This window comes from Wyeomyia smithii, chromosome 2, assembly GCF_029784165.1.
Source record: "Wyeomyia smithii strain HCP4-BCI-WySm-NY-G18 chromosome 2, ASM2978416v1, whole genome shotgun sequence".
NCBI classification, from domain to species: domain Eukaryota; kingdom Metazoa; phylum Arthropoda; class Insecta; order Diptera; family Culicidae; genus Wyeomyia; species Wyeomyia smithii.
In genome coordinates this window covers 50,944,627-50,966,844 of record NC_073695.1, presented here as the reverse complement: position 1 = coordinate 50,966,844, position 22,218 = coordinate 50,944,627, and the positions used below count along the sequence as shown (strand labels likewise).

The 22,218-nt window shown below is 37.7% G+C and overlaps 1 protein-coding gene across 3 annotated transcripts in view; it reads left to right on the top strand.

Moving 5' to 3' along the window:
* LOC129724532 (uncharacterized) overlaps positions 1-22,218 on the top strand; it is a 545,414-nt gene that overhangs the window by 90,983 nt on the left and 432,213 nt on the right. For all 3 annotated transcript variants that reach the window (XM_055679507.1, XM_055679508.1, XM_055679506.1), the window contains exon 4: positions 18,779-19,440. In XM_055679507.1, coding sequence (XP_055535482.1) covers positions 18,779-19,440 — 662 coding nt within the window. The remainder of the gene's footprint in view (positions 1-18,778; positions 19,441-22,218) is intronic.

Below are 22,218 nucleotides of genomic sequence, written 5' to 3'. Positions count from 1 at the left end.
TGTCTTTTGACTTTGATCATATCCTATGGCCGATTCGTCGTGCATTTGCAGGCTTTGAACACATCGCAAAGAATCAATGACTCTGGAACGTTCAAATAGTACAAAACCACATTTAGATTATGTTGAGGCCACATAAATATATCAATCAAAGCAGGTATAGTTTTAAATAGTCTTTGAATTTCTTTTCTTTCCATAACTTTTGAGCCACATATCAAATTGTTATGAAGTTTGTTATTTGTCACTTTGAGAGATGACTCGTTCGTATGACACTAGTTATGTTCAAATAAGTCTTGTGAAATAATAGACTTTCATTGTTTTATTAACAATTCAATACATAACGGTGGCTTAAGTTCAATTATAATCAAATGAAATGGGAACGTATAGGGTAGTCAAACTTTGAAACCACGTGTTAATTCATAATTCTTCAGTTAACCCTTAACTAGCCTTCTCATCTGATAATAATATTGATCAAATTGGTTGTGCAGTTTTTGAGATAATGAAGTTTCGTGATTTTCACATTTTGGTACTTTACAGACGAAGTTACAGTTCGATTACAGTAAAATTCAATAGGATGTTACGAGGTAGCTAGACTTATTAGTTGACACTAATTTTGTGGAAATCGGGTCAGCCATCTCTGAGAAAAGTGAGTGAGTTCAAGTAGTCTTTGGAATATGTTCCTTTTCATAGCTGGATTTCACATTTTTAAACATAACAGGCAAAGTAATAGTCCGATTGCAAAACAAATCAATAGGGTCTTATGAGGCAACTAGACCTTCCATTTGACACTGATTTTATGAAAATCGGTACAGCCATTTCTGAGAAACATGAGTGAGATTAAGTAGTATTCAAAACACGTTTCTTGTTATAACTTTTGAACCACAACTTCAATCTTTATAAAATTCAAAACTTAAGGGTTTCTCAGGTAGCCCGTTCATTTGATTTGATCAATTTTGTTCAAATCGGTTGTGTAGTTTTTGAGATAATGATGTTTCATGATTTTTACATTTTGAAACATAACTTCTAAACTAAAAATCCGATTACAATGAAATTCGATAGGGTCTTATGGGGCAACAGGACCTTTCATTTGCAATTAATTTCATGAAAATCGGTTCAGCCATCTCTGAGAAAAGTGAGTGAGAATAAAAATCTGCACATACACACACACACACACATACACACACACATACAGAAAATGCTCAGCTCGTCGAGCTGAGTCGAGTGATATATGCCATTCGGCCCTTTGGAGCACTTTTATACTTTCGGTTTTGCAAGTGATTGCTATACCTTTCTAGGAGAAAGGCAAAAATAAGTCAAGAACTGACATTTTTACTGCGAGGTGGAATTTATGAAGAAATTGACATGAAAAAGGACCTAGATATTTTGTCGGGGCGCTGAGATATTGGCATTTTTAAATGTGATGGAAAACTAAGCATTTTTACAAAAACGCCACCAAAGCTCAATATTCATTGGTAGTATACTAATTTAGCTAATTTATGCAGTCAAAGAAAGGAAAGGCTCGTGTTTTATTGAAAAAGCATTCTAATGAACAATTCTGGAAAAAAATCACTTTTTTGCGATGTTTAATAGGCTCTGTGAGTCAAATTACTGATTGCGATGCTGAATTAAGCCATGCATAATATCTACAAAAATAACTGCACGAAAAAAAAATTTACGGAGAAATGTGGGAATCGAACGGAATTACAAAAAGTATAAAAAAGTGCTTTACGAACTAATTTCATTTTTTGTCATATTGACTTTCATTTTTAGTTTAGTAAAGCGGGCAATGTATGTAGTTTCGCGGGAATGCGAAGATGAACGGGAATAGAAGGTGTGACTAGAATTATCCCGTCTGGACGGGGGAACATTTTTTCTAATTCTAGTCACACCTTCTATACCCGTTCATCTTCGCATTCCCGCGAAACTACATACATTGCCCGCTTTACTTTTATAAAAAAGTGGTTTTCCAGCTAGAAAAGTCATTTTTTCACAAATCACGTTTGGGCGACCTGTGAACGTTTTTTTTTTTAAAAAAATAGAATTTAGAAAAATAATATCTTTCAATTTAGGGTTAAGAACCTTGACTATTTCAACATCGATTTTTTTAGATATCCTTACATGCTTGCACTTTACTGAAAGCATTGCGGCTCTGAAACATCCAGCAGTATTTAAGAACAGTATACGTACGAGTTTTTGGAACGAATAATACTCAATAAAAAATATGTATACAAAAATTTTTTCAATGAGAAAAACTTGGGGGGAAAATGGAAGAAGTTTCGTTAAGCGAAAGGGTTGAGCCCTTGTTTTTTTTTGGGAAATCAAATGTCTTAGAAATGCATGAAACTTTGGAATCTGGTGTTTCCCCACACATTTTTTTTCAAAAACTCTCCGAATGTCACCTAAAAATATGTTAGAGACAACAAGAGATGTATTGGGAATAAAATTTATTTTTCCGATATTGCATGTTTCTTTCTTCGGTCAAAAAAATGAAACTTCGGAGGTACAACTTCCGGAAGTCTGATTGCAAAGGCTACGTTAATCCTTCAGACTTAGTACATAAGCTCTTGTAAATACGGAAAAAATACGACCGAACGGAATCAAGTCTGTTGTTAGATTAATATTATTGAACGAATTCTTCATCATAACCTACTGAAACCCTAGAGAGAAACAATTAATTTCTCCGATGTTTCTCCGTTTCTTTTTTAGCCTTTCAGTTCTTGGCTTTGCCCTTGTCACTTATAGTTACTTTTGTTTTGTTGGCTACTTATTTCGCTGCCATGCTATCGTTGTTTCTCAAACGGGAAACAAGGTGTCTAGTATCAGTACTTTATTCCAGCGAAGGAATATCAAAAAAGTATACTATTTTGGGCTAACGTTTGCGGTGAAAAATTGACTTCTTTCGGATGGTGGTAAAAAAATAACCAAGAAAGATAATTGAGTTTGATAAATTTTCATTGAAAGGTAATTATGTTAACTTACTTGCAAAAAAAAATCTACGTCTTTGCGAGCGGTTTTCCGAGAGTTAACCGGGACATTTGCCATTGCGGACGAAAACAGGCGGGTAGGCATGTTTTTGAGTCCTTTCTTCGTTTTATGTATCAATTCCTCCTCAGTTTTCGTGACAAAATTGTTGAAGTAGATATTACGATTCAGGTTTGCCCAGAAATTCTCGATAGGATGCAACTTGGGGACGTTGAGCGGGTTCACCAACTTGGGTATTACATCTCCTCCAACGATTGCGTCAGGGAATGGGCCAACGCCAGATCCGACCAAAACACCGCGTTTTCCCTGGCATCCCATTCCCACTGGTTGTCAGCCACAGCAGCACCTTCATTGGAAACTTTGTTGTTTGAAATGAAGTTCACCTCGGCGCTCACTTCATTCGTGGGACAAGTAAAATACGCAGTGCCCTACCAGTCGTTGCCATCCAGGGTGAGATAGGTCTCGTTGTCCATTACCAACGCCACTTGGCAATTTGCCTGGAAAATCGACTCGACCATCTTATTCAGGCGCTGCCGCTGCGTCATTGCCTGCAGCTCCGAGACCAGCGGATGAAACTGCCGCTTCCTGACATGTATGTCCATTGTAGATGCCGGATCGGGCGTATCCGATGTCCATGAATTACCGCACGATGTCCGTTTTCGACGCGACGGGGTACAGTTCTTTGACCGCGCACACTTCTGAAGAGAGACCTTTCACTGTTTTCGCCATCACGGTTAGAATTCGATTGACGGAGCTGTCGATTTTTTTCTGCTGACTCATACTATGATGGATGCTGCATGGGTAGTTTCGTTAGTGCGTGTGAAGGTAAACCCATGAAAAATCGGCAATCTTAGTCCATTTATTTGCCACAAACGTTACACAAACGGGAGGCTGCATTGCATGTCTGTGTGACTGTCGGAGTGGAGTTTTGTGATTACACCTGATTCTGGGCACTATCGAGCTGGAATTTTGCATGGGAACATGTATCGAGAAGACGAAACTTTTGAGACTTATCGTCAAACGATTTTCGAAAATCCGATTTCCGCTGACACTCTACATTTTATGTTGTGTGATAAACATAAATTCGGATGTTGTTCTCTAATTGGGTTCTAAAACTATACATGTTTTTATAAATCATAAAAGATACGTTTTTTTAGCAAAACGTGATTTACAAAAACGCATGTGCAGTGAACTCAAATCAGGTACAGTTTGTTACAAAATCATTTATTAACATCTTTCAAATTAACGCAAATAACCTAGCGAAAAGTTGAAAAATTATTATTAATTTTAATTAAAATAAAATTTCTATCTATATTATTACTAGTTCCATTCTTTTTCAAATTACATCATTCTCTTAGTTTCGTGGAGGGATGTTGTGACATTTTATTCTTTGTTCGATTTTGTTCCGTATTCGATAAGAATACCATACGGTGGCAGAATGCGTTGTGTTTGAGATTTGAGGCCTATTACAAATTGATTATGATATTTTTTTATTTTCTGAGTCGAGTGCCTATCAATGATAAAAATATTTGAGGAGTTAAAGTTGTTTGTTTGGTGTCGTTTGGTGTAGTGCCTTCGGCAAATTTGCAGAAAATAATTTTGTTTTTTTAGAAAAACGAGGTCAACAAAATATACAAATTAATGTATTGTTTTTCTTTCGAACTAATTTCTATTTTCACAACGATTTTTTACCCGTCAACATTCAAAGTCTATTAAAAGCAGTATTAGCGACAGACAGTGTGTGTAGCTCACAGTCGTAAAAATAACGCATGTGTGTAGTTGATAGGGGTGAGCAATAGAATGGGCGGTAGTGGAATGTGATACGTTTTTAGATTCTGGAACAATACCACGCCGGAAATAGGGAGATTGTGGGTTCAAGTCCCGTCTGGGTGCGGTATGTTTTTTCAAGCCTGTATCATATTTTTCAGTTCGCTTATTTTTCGCTTGCCCGGCTGTTAATATTGTTTTAAATAACAATTTTATGTGATGAATTTAATGTGATAAAAGATCTCACTGCAGAACAAATGAATTCAAATTCAGAGTTCACAAGAGTTGGTTATGGTAAACGATTGCCTGTCGCTGTCAATTTTGCAGTCCTTCTTATCCAACTCTTCCTTGAAGTTATTTTATGACGAACTTAGCTCTCATTTGATCGTAGTTCAACCAACTTTAACTCGATTTGTTGTAGGTACAAGGTCCAAAATTTGCTATGAAATTTAAATTTCTGTAATTTTCTCGTAAGATTCCATTGATGATATGTTACAATTGTTGTCGAAATTTATATTTATTGAGCTCCTATTGAACTCAGTTTTCCGATTCAACGTATCCTTAACTAAATTCGGTTTACTTTAAGTAAATTCAATATTATTTTTTGTTATTTTGAAATTTGTTCCAACGAATTTGATTGAGTTTTGATGAGGTGAGAGAAGTTTTACGAAAATATATAAAATTACATAATAATATAAAATTACACCAGATATTCTAAGGTTAGGTTAAAGGAGCACAATAATCAATGCCATCATCTAATTTCCCCGTTAAACCTATTCAGTTAAATATTTTTTAAGGGAGATTAATCGATAGCTTTTAGTCATAACATACAGTGTGCTTATTTTTTCGAAGGACTAGGATTTATTTTAAATCTAAACAAAAAATTTTACTGTATCTTCAAAATTAACACGCAAGATCGCACAGTGAGTTCCGACTAAAACCTGATATTTAATCGAAACAGAGAACAAAACTGTTTTGTAAATTTATTTGCTTTTTTGTAAACTGCAAACAAAATCAATGATCTTTTTTCTCTATATTTCCAGACGTTGTCCAAATAGATACCGTTGTAATTGCCGAGAAAATAAAAAAAATGCTTGTCTAGCAAACAATTATGCGCAATAAATTGAGTTTGAAATCTTATCCAACATTTTGTAATACAAATTCGAACATTTGAAACGTGAAACGTGGGTATCAAATCCACGATGGTCGTTCCGGGTGGAATCGCAAATTCACTCGGAACGCCTCAGGGTGGTTTCCTTTGAAAAACTGTTCACATTATTTGATCTATTTGCAAACTTTCCCAGTGATCATTTGCAAATAGGCCCAGCAGCCAACCACGCAAGGAAAGGCAATTTCACGAGCAAGCGGCGAAATCAAAAGTTTTCGCATCATTTCCGGTATATCGCCCCCGCTGGATAGGGCTGGGCCAGAACGAGAAGACTAAATGAAAGTAAACAAGCTTTGAAAAACTGACAGTCGAAAGGCGAACTTTAATTAGTTGCGAGTGCGAGCGCGATGTTGGCATGGGAGCGAACAGCTAAATGACGTCAATCGAAAGTTGTGGGACAATGTCATGAGATCAGGGAATAGTCATTAACTCTACTTTATTCGTAATTATTTGTTCAATTACGACTAACTTTTTTTTAAATAAATCAAACATGTTGAGCTACTGTGCTTTAAGTTCCTTGTCACTAAACGTCCCATTTGTCAGCACTGCCATCATTTCGTTAGGATTTTTCCGCCAATGGCGGTGCATAAAAATTCATTAGAGATCAAATTGGCTCGCGTCTGCAAATTGAGTATAGCAGCGGAAAGCAGCCTGAGAAAAACATAAACGGTATAATATAAAGATACTGACGATGCTATAAGCTTTCTACATAAGAGGTAACTAAGTGTATCATGCAAATTAGTTTAGCGCCCTTGAAAGTACTTTCTCCGGTGGAGTGTAGGAGGATACATTGGGTTTAACAGGTCTCGTTCGATACAAGATGGAGGGAAAGTGGAAATTTGAACCATGAATCTCTTTTTAATTTGGCTTTCGATAGGGATTTCTTTTTGAAGCCTTTTTTTGTGAGAATGGTATTTAGAATATAGAAGCGCTGTTCTGTAAATGTAGATATGAAAAATTCGTTAAAGTTCAACTACCGAACCCACCATATCGCAGAAAAGTGTATTATAAGGCCATATTTACAGTGGATTTCAGGGGGAATTCAACAAGGCTATTCTACAGGGAAAAGTTTGTACTTGAGTTTAAATAGAATAATGCGGCGAAGAAAACGTTAGACATTTCACAAACGCTCAGCCGTTATTAAAGCTTATTAAATTAATCTATAAATAGTGGACAAGTGATGGGCGGGGTTTGCTAAAAGGTGTAATCCATCGTCAGGCACTCTGATGGATGTTTGCAAAATTTAGCTGAGACAAAATTTAAAAGGAGCGGAACCAATAAATTCAGGTTTATTAACAATGGAAGTTTTTTTTCTACGACATACAGTTTTCGAAACGTTCCATAAGAGCTCTAGGACAAACATTGTTCTAACCAAAGAAGCTGTCATAATTTATTGTCGACCCGCGTGTGATTTACAATCCTAATACTGTCCCATCCTTCATTTACCTTCTAGCACCAGGTGCACCAGGAGCAAAATAATGATTGCAAATCAGAAGAAGTTTTAAAATTTGCTGCTTTTATGCTGCCATTACAGCAACGCTCCAACCCGAAACAAAATCGAAAACTAATCGCGAAATTAAATGCCATTCAGAAAGTGTCACCTTCAGTAGCCCCCTCAGCTGATTGTACACGAAATTTATGAATCTCCGCGCAAACTTTATCCCTGAAAGTCGAACAAAAGTGGCAAACTTTGCGGCGTATAAACGCCAGCACTCGCCCGGTTCATTGTGTTGCTATTTTATGAGTGAAATCTATTGTGAAAACACTATGCTGACGGTGAAATTCTGTCGGGCTTAGCGGTCCCACTCTTCCTTGAGTGAAAGCGAAATGCTTTGTTCCAGCGCATTCTACCCGATCGAATCGAAATATTTTTCCAGCGAGAAGCGGAAGGCAGTACTGACCGGGTCGGCAGCCTTCTGCCATGACGGCACTAACTAGGAGAGAAAAGTTTCGAAAGGACTAACCGCTTTGTTTATTGCTTTATAATGAAACAAAACAGCTCATGGCATTCGGCGGCTTGGCAGGCTTCTTCTTACCGCGATGGGAAAATTGAATAGCGCGATGTTTCCAGTGCGGTTTGTTTTTTCTTGAAAGTGAGCTACTTAAGGCGCATTTTCTACCTTTTGTGATTGAAAACGTCAGTGAAATACCTAACCAAACTTTTAATTAGGTCTTTACGATCGATACAGTGAAAATTTTCGACTTGTACTGGGGTCTTTAAATTTACTAAATTTTTCGGCGAAGTGTTGCGCTGTGTGAGGCCAGCATGGAAAATTGCATTACGTGGGGGTGGGAGTTATAGAAAATTACCAAATTCTGCGTTACGTAATATACGAATGTACGAGGTATCTCAAAAGGTAGCGGTTATAGACTGCTTCCTTGTGGTGCATTAGCACAAAACTGATAACACTGCTGTAAGATCTTTTTACACAATAATAATCTCACACCGGTGAATAAAGCCTTATTCTTTCATGCCAGCCTTGCTAAAAGTAAACCCGCATTCAGAGATTCCTAATCGTATCCGAAAATCCCCAACAAATGACATTGTATAAATTCTGTTGGCTGAAATGAGAAGCAGCTTATCACTCCGAATGTGAAAAGTCAATACCAGCTTGTGGGGAAGCCTTTTTTATGCGTATACATTTTAATCCTAAAAACAGCAGATGGCAAGCTGACTGATATATTATCATCAGTAGACGGGATTTGCGACATCAAGAATAATAGCAAATATTCCTGCTAGACATTTATCTATGAAAATAGGCGACCAGCTTCAGACGCTTGTATTGGTTGATTCCACAAACGTATTTTCCACTGTACCACTTGGATTGTTGATGGAGACAAGTAAGGAAGAAAGTATCTCTCAATGCTTAGCACTTAATCTGCTTACCGCGCGGTAGTGGATGCGGCGACGGCTGAACTGGCTTTATTGATTATAACTCTAGCCAGGTTCTAACAGCTTCGTTTACCTGTATACACACATACAGTTACAAGCAGCCAACATAAGTGAAAAGCACTTTTCGTGCGGCTCAGTTGACGGTTTTAGCTGGTGTAGGGATAATGTTGTCAGTGGAAAAGGAATTTAATATTGCAAGAAGGGATTAACCGATGTAATCCTCGTTGCGGTGTATGTGAAATTCACCCTTAGCTACTTTTGTAGTTTCTTCGGATATTAAACTCAGTTGAATCGTTGCCGTGTCGGTTACTCAGAAGAACAACAAAAACAATGCACACGACTACGTGGGATACGAAAGTCCTAACTCCGAACGAGGCATACCGGGAATGAACGTGCCCAAGAGTTTAGCTGATTAAATATTAACCGATATATCTACTATTATTCTGAGATTTCCTGGCCGGCTCGTGATTTTGCAATGTCGGAAATTCAGGTTTGCCAGCCACCTGAGTGGCCTTTTCTATATTAAAAAAAAAGGTGAACTATTTAGTTTATTTTTCTTTTTGCTTTGATTGTGCATATTTCTGTGAGTTGGGGTGAAGCAAGCAAAAAAACTCGAACGACTACACTAGATGGATTAGAAATTGCTTCATTCAAAATTAATCTTCCGGAATGTTTTGGGGTTCTGCAATAGATCTGATGTAAGAAAATATTTTGTCGTACCACGCAACCCGGCGTTAAAGAATACCATTGTGTATATTTTTTTCCCAGTGGTAAGCTATTCTGATTTTGGAAGTAAACCATGTGAAACCGTGTGAAGAAAATTCCTATTGCTCGATTATTGCTCGTTATTTATGGAATTTTTTTTCTGAAGCTTTTAAAAATAAGTTGAAAAAAATGTCTCACAATTCTCTTTACTGAACTTTCAACCAAGAGTTTTCAATAACTTCAAGTTTCAACAAAAAAATAATTTCAAGAAACAATTAGGGTAATCGCTCCATTATTCATCTCAACAGCTTGGTGCACCTATATTCATCTTATTTCTCTCATTTGTCCAAATTACCGTCAAATTTCTACAAATTTTTGAAAGTAAATCTATTTGCTTCTCGATTTTCTCAAGTGGCTGAAATTTTAACGTTGAAAATATGGTTAAATTTGACGATAAATTGATCAAAAAGGCGTGATGAGATGAATATAGGTACAGAAATATAGGAGCAGTTACCCTAGTTTCTTTTGTTTTTATTGAAAATTTGGTGCAAATGCATTCTTGAAGTTAATCATCATAGATTTTCGATTGTAAATAACTGTTAAAACAATTTAACATCATGGGAATACAATTATTCCGATAAACGTTGCAAAATATTTTTTGCAACGTTTATCGGATATATAATCTGAGATTGTGTGGTAAAGGTCGACTGTAGGGGGTACTAATAAAAACACTATTATTTATAATCAGAAACTTAACTTAAAAAAAGGGCTTCTTTTATGTATACGCTTAAACTCATTCTCCCGTTCAAAAAATTATTCATGAGTCTAAAAAAAACCCTCATCTGTCAAATTTATTAGATTATTAAACCAAATACCTATGAAAAGTTTTAATAAAAATGGTTTTCATTAGATAGATCTTTTGCCTATTCCTATTCCTATTCCAATTCCTTTTCTTATTCCCATTCCTATTCCTATTCCTATTCCTATTCCTATTCCTATTCCTATTCCTATTCCTATTCCTATTCCTATTCCTATTCCTATTCCTATTCCTATTCCTATTCCTATTCCTATTCCTATTCCTATTCCTATTCCTATTCGTATTCCTATTCCTATTCCTATTCCTATTCCTATTCCTATTCCTATTCCTTTTCCTATTCCTATTCCTATTCCTATTCCTATTCCTATTCCTATTCCTATTCCTATTCCTATTCCTATTCCTATTCCTATTCCTATTCCTATTCCTATTCCTATTCCTATTCCTATTCCTATTCCTATTCCTATTCCTATTCCTATTCCTATTCCTATTCCTATTCCTATTCCTATTCCTATTCCTATTCCTATTCCTATTCCTATTCCTATTCCTATTCCTATTCCTATTCCTATTTCTATTCCTATTCCTATTCCTATTCCTATTCCTATTCCTATTCCTATTCCTATTCCTATTCCTATTCCTATTCCTATTCCTATTCCTATTCCTATTCCTATTCCTATTCCTATTCCTATTCCTATTCCCATTCCTGTTCCTATTCCTATTCCTATTCCTATTCCTATTCCTATTCCAATTCCTATTCCTATTCCTATTCCTATTCTTATTCCTATTCCTATTCCTATTCCTATTCCTATTCCTATTCCTATTCCTATTCCTATTCCTATTCCTATTCCTATTCCTATTCCTATTCCTATTCCTATTCCTATTCCTATTCCTATTCCTATTCCTATTCCTATTCCTATTCCTATTCCTATTCCTATTCCTATTCCTATTCCTATTCCTATTCCTATTCCTATTCCTATTCCTATTCCTATTCCTATTCCTATTCCTATTCCTATTCCTATTCCTATTCCTATTCCTATTCCTATTCCTATTCCTATTCCTATTCCTATTCCTATTCCTATTCCTATTCCTATTCCTATTCCTATTCCTATTCCTATTCCTATTCCTATTCCTATTCCTATTCCTATTCCTATTCCTATTGCTATTCCTATTCCTATTCCTATTCCTATTCCTATTCCTATTCCTATTCCTATTCCTATTCCTATTCCTATTCCTATTCCTATTCCTATTCCTATTCCTATTCCTATTCCTATTCCTATTCCTATTCCTATTCCTATTCCTATTCCTATTCCTATTCCTATTCCTATTCCTATTCCTATTCCTATTCCTATTCCAATTCCTAATCCTATTCCTATTCCTATTCCTATTCCTATTCCAATTCTCATTCCTATTCCTATTCCTATTCCTATTCCTATTCCTATTCCTATTCCTATTCCTATTCCTATTCCTATTCCTATTCCTATTCCTATTCCTATTCCTATTCCTATTCCTTTTCCTATTCCTATTCCTATTCCTATTCCTATTCCTATTCCTATTCCTATTCCTATTCCTATTCCTATTCCTATTCCTATTCCTATTCCTATTCCTATTCCTTTTCCTATTCCTATTCCTATTCCTATTCCTATTCCTATTCCTATTCCTATTCCTATTCCTATTCCTATTCCTATTCCTATTCCTATTCCTATTCCTATTCCTATTCCTATTCCTATTCCTATTCCTATTCCTATTCCTATTCCTATTCCTATTCCTATTCCTATTCCTATTCCTATTCCTATTCCTATTCCTATTCCTATTCCTATTCCTATTCCTATTCCTATTCCTATTCCTATTCCTATTCCTATTCCTATTCCTATTCCTATTCCTATTCCTATTCCTATTCCTATTCCTATTCCTATTCCTATTCCTATTCCTATTCCTATTCATATTCCTATTCCTATTCCTATTCCTATTCCTATTCCTATTCCTATTCCTATTCCTATTCCTATTCCTATTCCTATTCCTATTCCTATTCCTATTCCTATTCCTATTCCTATTCCTATTCCTATTCCTATTCCTATTCCTATTCCTATTCCTATTCCTATTCCTATTCCTATTCCTATTCCTATTCCTATTCCTATTCCTATTCCTATTCCTATTCCTATTCCTATTCCTATTCCTATTCCTATTCCTATTCCTATTCCTATTCCTATTCCTATTCCTATTCCTATTCCTATTCCTATTCCTATTCCTATTCCTATTCCTATTCCTATTCCTATTCCTATTCCTATTCCTATTCCTATTCCTATTCCTATTCCTATTCCTATTCCTATTCCTATTCCTATTCCCATTCCTATTCCTATTCCTATAATTTATTTTTGAACAGGCGTAATTATTTTCAGTGAGATAATCTTTTCAGTGATTTTTTTAATTCATGTTAAATTATCCGCTTTCACGTATAAATACGTATTGTAATACATTTTGTTTGGTAAAAGTTTAACTCACGCGAGATACATATGTTGAGAATCATGAAAGTGAGAAAAATTTACTTTCATCTTACATTTACGTATCTTTTCGGGTTTCAATTGATTTTTTTCGGTGAGATTTATTAAAACAAAACAACTAAATAGTTTACGTTTCAGCTTACTAATTTTTCAGCCATCCTTATTAAAACTATTTTTTCGTGTGCATCACCGTGTGGATCCCTCTTACTTCTCAAGGGTTAGAGGGATCCACACGGTGATGCACACGAAAAAATAGTTTTTCTGAGGATGGCTGAAAAATTTGTAAGCTGAAACGTAAACTATTTAGTTGTTTAGTTTTAATAAATCTCACCGAAAAAAATCAATTGAAACCCGAAAAGATTAAAGTTACGGTGATTCGAACCCGGAGAACATTTACGTAATAAAATTCCTTCTGCATGTCTTTGATAGATTTCTCTTTTCTTCCCGAAATTATGTTTTAATCTTTTACAAAGAGACGAAGTAGTCCGAAGGCTAAAAGTCTCTATAATATCTCTTTTGGGTCTCTCAGCCTTAACCCATTATTTCCGCCCCCTCTTCTACCATTCACTCCGCCAACTATTTATTCGAACCCCTCCATTACTAACTTTTCGTGAAACTCTGTTTCTTTACCTTACATCCCAAGATAGATTTTGAAAGCTTTCATCTTGTTTGTTCGATGTTCTTGATCAAATTTTTATTCAGTACTAGCTGACCTGGCAAACTTGGTCCAGCCCATCTTTTATTTATTTAAATAATTTCAAATATTTTTTTAATTTAAAAAATGAGGCGAATGCAAGACGAATCGGATATGGGATCAAAGTCAAAAGACAAATCGTTTAAAATGGTTGGTTTTATGTTTTGTCAGAATGACAACATCATCGCCTTTTGGCTTCTGTACATCACCTCGATTCTGGAAATACTCATACTGGGTGGTTTTCGGTCATATTGGGCTGTTTGCCAGAAACCAAAAGTGGTCATCTTTGAATTCAAAATGGTGTCCTCAAAGTCAATTCTTGGCTTCTATGCATCATTCCGATTACGGATATACTAATATTGGAATGTATTCGGTCAGTTTTGGGTTGTATCCCAGAAATCGGAAGTCGCTATTTTTATATTCTAAATTAACACAGACAGACAGACAGACAGACAGACAGACAGACAGACAGACAGACAGACAGACAGACAGACAGACAGACAGACAGACAGACAGACAGACAGACAGACAGACAGACAGACAGACAGGCAGACAGACAGACAGACAGACAGACAGACAGACAGACAGACAGACAGACAGACAGACAGACAGACAGACAGACAGACAGACAGACAGACAGACAGACAGACAGACAGACAGACAGACAGACAGACAGACAGACAGACAGACAGACAGACAGACAGACAGACAGACAGACAGACAGACAGACAGACAGACAGACAGACAGACAGACAGACAGACAGACAGACAGACAGACAGACAGACAGACAGACAGACAGACAGACAGACAGACAGACAGACAGACAGACAGACAGACAGACAGACAGACAGACAGACGGACAGACAGACAGACAGACAGACAGACAGACAGACAGACAGACAGACAGACAGACAGACAGACAGACAGACAGACAGACAGACAGACAGACAGACAGACAGACAGACAGACAGACAGACAGACAGACAGACAGACAGACAGACAGACAGACAGACAGACAGACAGACAGACAGACAGACAGACAGACAGACAGACAGACAGACAGACAGACAGACAGACAGACAGACAGACAGACAGACAGACAGACAGACAGACAGACAGACAGACAGACAGACAGACAGACAGACAGACAGACAGACAGACAGACAGACAGACAGACAGACAGACAGACAGACAGACAGACAGACAGACAGACAGACAGACAGACAGACAGACAGACAGACAGACAGACAGACAGACAGACAGACAGACAGACAGACAGACAGACAGACAGACAGACAGACAGACAGACAGACAGATAAAACAATATCGCCCGCTCGGCCTTGGGGCTAATAGCAGTCTCGATCAACTAGATTAGTTGAGAGAATTCGTTATCGATATTGTTTTTGGCACATTTTGCATGTGTAGGATAAGTACCATTGCCCCAGATTCTCGACTCGATCGGGAATCGAACCCGATATCACAACCATGTGGGAGAGCTAGCCGACTGACATCGCTAACCACAGAACCACGAGGACCAGACAGATATTACCGAGTAAATAATTCAACTATCAATTTTCTCAGATTTTCAAAAACCGGAAGTTGACATCAAGTTTCAAAATATCATCAGACACCGATAACCGGTTTTTGAGAGTCATTTAGGCTCCGAAAATACCGATATTGGAGGGATTTCGAATGTTTTTCACAGTTTCATACGGCTTCCCAGCAATCGTCAGTCAGTTCTTGAAGGACCAAATCTTCAAGAAAAACATATAGAACGTGTGACATTTGTTTTGGAAAAAAAAAATTCCTCGAAAACCTCCCTTTTGATCAACCTGATTTTTTTCTGCAAAAGCTACACGCTGTTAGTTAAACTATAATAGTTCAGTGAATTTAGAGAAATAATTTTTTTAATAAATTGTCAAAAAGGCACAAAATTCAATTTTTTTTTGTACGGTGCATATTTTTTAAGAAGTAAGAAAACATCTATCCAAAGTGTCAGCCAAATCAAAAATGGTCGGTCGAAATGGTTGCCCGTGTTTTGTGGAATTGCTCTAGTCTTTTATCTTATTGTTATAATCTACTTCTACTTCCATTCTTACTTCGTATTTTGAAACGTAGTTATTTGTACTTTGTCTAATTATAAGGAAAATATTACCATTCAAAATATGAGCCGTTGAGAGCAAAAGTGGTACATGTGCCATTTTTACACTTTTTGGGTTTTATGCATAAATTGATGCAGAACGCAATAACGTACTAGAATATCCAAGAAAAACCGAGATCTAATAACCTAAACCAAAGTTGTAGCCACAACAATTTTCGTTGAGAGCAAAAGAGGTACATGTCCAGTCTGTGCATATGAGATGAATTGTAAGTCGAAGATCTTAGGATATAGAACAATCATGTCTTCAGCAAAGTTGGTCAAGTGATTGAGTACTTTCAGATGAAGATCTATCTGTTTTGGAATTTTCTCACTACGTGGCGCAAGTGTAGCCGTGACTATTTTGTAACAGAAAGAGTTTTATCTATTTCAGTATGAACTCGTATGCTGTGGCCAATTCAGAAGATAACTTTCTGAGGTCTGTGATATAGATATATATTTACACACTGGACCCAGGTTTGGCTTTAGGCAGGCCGCCGATAGCCTTCCGGAAGTTACAGAAATACCGTAATTGAGGTCAATTTTCTAAAGTGATTCAAGAGCTTCCTAATTTTTTCGAAACTGCTTCTGCGGGATTGACTAGAAACGAAATGGCCTCAGCGAAAGATCCGGAACTAGCGTAAAATGTCAATTTTCAACAGTGTTCCTAAAGCTTCCTGTTTTTTTTCGAGACCAATTTTAGAAGGAAAATGATCTTTTAACGAAATATGCTCCAAGATGGCCACCACGTGAACCACCGGTACTACCATAAAAGAGATTTATTTTTAAGAACAGTCCCACTTCTTTTCTAAACCACTCCCAGACGAAAATAAATGATATCATGACAGAATGTTACTCAAATTTACCATCAGATAGCCCTCCGAAAGATCCGGAATTACCGTAAACGAGATTAATTTTGAAAAACAGATCCTAGTCCCATCTGGATACGGTGTATATTTTTCCAAGACTGTATCATATTTTCAGTTCACTCATTTGTCGCTCCTATAACTACATACACTGTCTGCTTTAATGAACAGGTCCTAGTATTTTCCGTGTTTTTTTTTCGAAACTATCACATGCAAAAATATACCATAATATTGAAGAAAAGCCGAGATTTGATAGCTTATTCCGGAGTTATAGCCGAAATAATTTTCAGTTTTCCTCTTCTACGGTATTTCTGGATCCGGAGGGCAACCGGTAGTCTACCAAAAGTTGAACCTGGGTCCATCGTGTAGTTATTATCGACCAAATAGCAATTCTAAAGATACCAGGGTATTTTCCTTTGAATTGGCCCCAGTCGATCTAGATTATTTAACATGTCTTCTGTTACATATACAGTAGCACCACAAAGTGACAGAATTCCTTAACAAACAGATCATCATTCTATAGTACTCAATCACTTGAACAACTCTGCTGAAGACATGAATGTTCTATGTTTTAAGATTAGCGAGCAGATGCATCCTTCATGCTTAGACTGGACATGTACCACTTTTACTCTCAACGTTTTCTGGTTGTCATTATTTTTCCCATAGAACAAAAGTGGTATATGTTTTTCCATTGAAGTTTGTGTAAGTTTCTCAACCAGAACTCGTTATCCTTTCATGTACCGTCTTTTGACACCTTTCCAGTAATGATTCAGTGCAGTTATGTTGGGAAAAATTGTTGAAAATATTTTACTATTTGAGTCTTTTCGTTTATCGCGTCTCCTGAAAAATTTACTTAATGGCACATGTACCACTTTTGTTCTCAACGGCTCATATGAAAATAGAATTTTCTTTAACGAAATTTCGTGAGAAGAGTTATTTTTTACTCTGCAGCGATTTTATTCAGAACGAAACACAAAAATTAACATTGTTTATTTATATAACTTGCTTTCTGTAACACAACCTGGTTTGAAGTTTTTCCTCAGCGATTATTCCTTTTCAGAGATTATTAACAGTTCAGAGTAAACTCAAAGTCAAAATACTCAAACGTTCATAACTTTTTTGTTCTTCATTTACATCACCAATTTTGACAAAGTGTAGTACATAATGTCATCTTCAATATGTACAAAATTTAGATTTATAGAAAAGGTACTGTTTGAGATATTTAATCTTTTGTGACCATTGGGAAAAGTTTTTTCACAATTATGTTTTTTTACCGCAATTTTATTACCTACAATTTTGCTGCAGACACCACTGCAATCAAAGAAACCGTTTTTCTGACATAGAATATTTTATCCATCAGTCGCATTTTATGATAGGCCTATTTGAAACAGCAGTCGTCAGTCTACATAAAGAACTGAAATCACAAAATGACCTTTTTTATCAAAAATGAACAACTGCACAAAGTTTCAACTAAATCGGAAATGACGTGCTGAAGAAATAATTTTTATTCATTTTCCACGAAATACCTCCAGAACGCCAATAATCAGAAATGTATATCAGGGCGCATGTATAACCGGGATAGAAATTACGTGAAAATTTGGCTTCAACATCGTGAAAGCTTAGCTTCAGCAGTTTTACTTTAACAAATTATAGATGAAGGAAGCCATTGGGTCGATGAGTTCCTACGTTTTCCGATTTTCGCATCGACTGTCGGCGAAACAAAAGTAGGAAAAAAGTTTCCAAACCATCTAATCTCACCAGCTTTACGTTACATCTTATTGGAGTTTGAGGTGGTTTCAATGATATTTTAATCACGTAATAAATAGAATGATTTATATTTGTTTGGTTTACTCTTTCAATTTCGCCACTCCTCCAACTGTACAAATTTGTTTCAACTCTATATGTGTTTTAATTTTTCATAGCACTGAAAGCAGTGTATAAAAAGCAGACATATTTTCAGTTCATCTTTGCAAAGATCAAAGTTACAGAACACTTATCAATTCTTTTCTCAATGGCGCCGAACCTCGCACGGAAATGATTTATATGAAATATGAAAATATAATCAATGGTTGTTCGTTTCCCAGCGCATTATTTCCCTTTCAATAAAGGATTGCAAAACTGATGAAATGAATGAAAAAGGAAAGCACAAGTTTTTCTCTCACGTGACCACAAAATTTCTACTCTCACTGCGCTCTAACAAACATCTCTCACAGTTCATCATTCTCTTTTTCTCGCTCTTGCTTTCTTTTCAAACAGAATCCACCTCCGAATGCGCCTATTACAGCAGCAAACAAAACTCCGCGAGCCGTCGCCAGTGCCAAGACCGGTACGCGTTACACGGCCCAGCCGCCATCATCAACGTTGTCGTCAATACCATCATCGCAAGCTACCGCAACAGCATCAGTGATGACTGCGGCGGCATCGACGGTGACATCGACGACGACAACGACAAGCGCTCTGCTCCCAGCATCCAAAGCGTCCGCACCACCGAAATCACCAAAACAGAGAACCAAACAACCCGAACCCTCGACAACCGCGAAGGCTTCGAGTGCCCTACCAGCTACTAGTCCCAACGGTCGACGGCTCGATGGTTCGAACGAAAGCGAGAGTTTGCGCAAGCTCCACCAGGCTGCTGCACCGGGGGTTCCACTTGCATCCGAGAGTGTGAGTGATTTGGTGAGAAAGAGTGACGAACCGGTCGCACCGGCAGAGCACGTGGAAATCCGCGGATATGGGCCGACGACGACGACGACGACGACGATGATGATGACGATGGCGACGGCGACCACGACTACGAGGATCAAAACAAAATCATCAGCTCAAGAACTCAGTACCGATCTTGCCGTCTCGGGTGAAACAGCACAGCAGCCAGCTTCGGGCCGTCGTCTGGCAGCAACGGTTTCCGTCTATTCGAACAGGTACGCGTGTGAGTTTTTTTTTTTCTCCTGCCATTCGATATTGACCTTTGTGTTGAGAAAAGTAACTTTTTCTGATGAAGTTGTGGGCGTTAGTTGTACTCTCATGGTTGAACAATTCGCAATTTTCTGGAATTTGCGATAGGGTCGCACCGGTGGTATTACAACATACTGGTGGACCCCTTGGTCTGTGGGTTGCGCTTATCATGAGTATTGAATAATAGCTTCGTGTGTCGAGCATAGTGCGGACTACAGGATATTAAAGACCAGAGCTGCAACGGCATCAAAGCGGTCGAGTTCCTTCCCGTTCCGTGTGAGTGTGTCCATAGCCGGGAGCAACTATTACGAAAATGCACCATTGATTTAATTTTGTGTTAACAAATATTTATGATAATTCCAGCCCGGTCAGGGAAGTATTTAGTGTTACGCCGGGACGAAGGTAGGCGGCGCTAACTGGACGCGGGAAGCGACAATCGGATCGAATGACTGGCGTTGCAGTTGGCAGGCCTAATGTGTTAAAAGCGGATTTGCGTTCGTGTGCCAATCTGTGGTGACAGTGATGGTTTGGATATGCATGTGAAATTGTAGTTCCGCTCTGGATGCGTACAGGATTTGTATCCGGGAGGGGGTGTGCATATAGTGCAAACTGGATGGCTTGCTTTATGTGGTTGCGCGTCTGGTGTCGAGCTTGTTAGAAGTTTTGCTGGAGCGAAGGTTAAGTATGTGAGTGCCCTGTGGGACCTGTTGAGCTGTTTGGTTTCTAGCAAAGACGTTGCAGCAGGTTCACAGTGAAATTGAACTTATGCTGGAGTAGGAGATATGCGAAGCGGTACGGCTGCATCCTATTGTGTTCCGGTTGCTGCTGCAAGGGTGCAGATTTGAGAAGTACACCACTCAACAAGTGCGGTTAAGTGCCACATGGTATCCAGGGGGTTGGTATCGTCTCGAGCAATGAAGAAGTGATGGTATTGCAAAATGAAATTGAGCTTTTTCGTATTAAATCACCTCTAATCTAATTGTGTGAATAGTTGCTACTATTAGTAGTAAAATTCGCTGGGATGACATGAAATGAATTCTAGAAGTGCCAGGTTGTAAAATGTGAATTTGTAATGAAATGAATAATTAAAATTCTTCATATTTACCTCTCATTATTCCCACTCTATTGAGAAGAGCAAAGAAAAGTAACTTTTTCCACTACGGTTTCACCTAATAGCTGTATAATATCGACGTATCCACTGAGACTGACAATGGGTTAAATCGCACCTTGGCGCTATGAAAAAGCACCGTCTACGTAGAAAGTGACAGACTTTACAGCAAGCAGCGCAGCAATGCGAGCGCAAATTATCTCCTAACGGGTCCTGATTTGCAAATTAATCGTACTGTATCATTATTATACTAGCCCCCAGTAATTAGGGTGTCTCATAACTGAATTATTTATAAGAAAATAGGCGGTACAACCTGAACGAGTTTTGAAATCACCTTAAATTGATTTTCAATCAAATATTCAAATTATTGATTAATCACTTTTGGGCTGTTGTAATCAATTGGCATAAATGAGAGTAGAATTCTAAAATTTCAAATGGGTTAACTTTATGAACGGATTTAACACTTTTGAACGAAAAGCAAACTCAGCTGCTGATTGTTCATTTCTTTTCTCTCGTTCGTCAACGGACTCCACCCATACAATGTGCTGCCCTATAACATCTGAGACAAATCTTCGAAATCCCCAGTGGGTGGTTTGACATTAGTAACTCGTTTTTCTACCAAATGTGAACGTCACAGGATATTATACGACGACTGCAAAACAGCGTTCGCGTCGCCTAAGGGGAGAGACAATATTTCGAGTCCACGCTGCTCTCATGCCGTGCTCTTCGTTGCCAAGGTGATTTAACATGAAAAGAGTTTATTTTCTTCGTTGAAAATATTTTATTTTACTTCATTGTGTGGGTTAAATTTTGTTAATTTAGATACTAAAGGCTGTATCAAAAAGCAAAGCCTTGGTGCTACATCCGAATTCGACCTTCTGTTCATTATACACAGACTTTGCGGACAACTGTTAGTGTACAGGACAATTTCGGGGCTGGTTCTACGATCCTACAGACACCAACAGTCTCTCCCGAACCGGGATTCGACAATTGGCTTGTTAGGCCAACATCGTACCTAGAAACTAGTTAGAAGAGTTGGCTGTATTATTTTTCGCAAAATCTTTGTGAATAATTTTTGAGCATCGTCCGGTTAGTGTGACGATGGATAAAATATTTACTGAAAAGCCTAAGTTTTCATGAAAACTATCGCAACAGATTGTTGGAAATATTGTGGTGTTAGTATTGTGTAGTAATTTTGTAGTTAGCAATTTAGCGAATCCAGCGTTTTTATGTACGTTTTAAAAACTTTGACAGTATGAGGCCTAGCGTTGCCATGTAATAGAATCACCTTTTCATGCCTTTGCTCATACTGTGGCCGTTTTTCACGCAGTACTCAGCTTATCCGCTTCAATTAAGTTGATACCGGACCCTATTGATGGTTTCCGGAGGTATTAATAGCCAGGGATCGGATGCTCCTCATTTTTTGCGAGTAAAGCACACGCCGTTGGGAGACTGCACATTAATTTCTAAAGAGTCGAGTAAGAGCGGTTCGGATTGCACTGTACATTCCATTTCAATGAGATGAGTAAGTGCAGTTCGCATGTCACGGCAGACTTTATCCGTCTCTTGCCGGAGATGTCTCTTACATTCGGGGGACGGGTGCTACTCATTTTTTTTGCGCGTAGAACACACGATG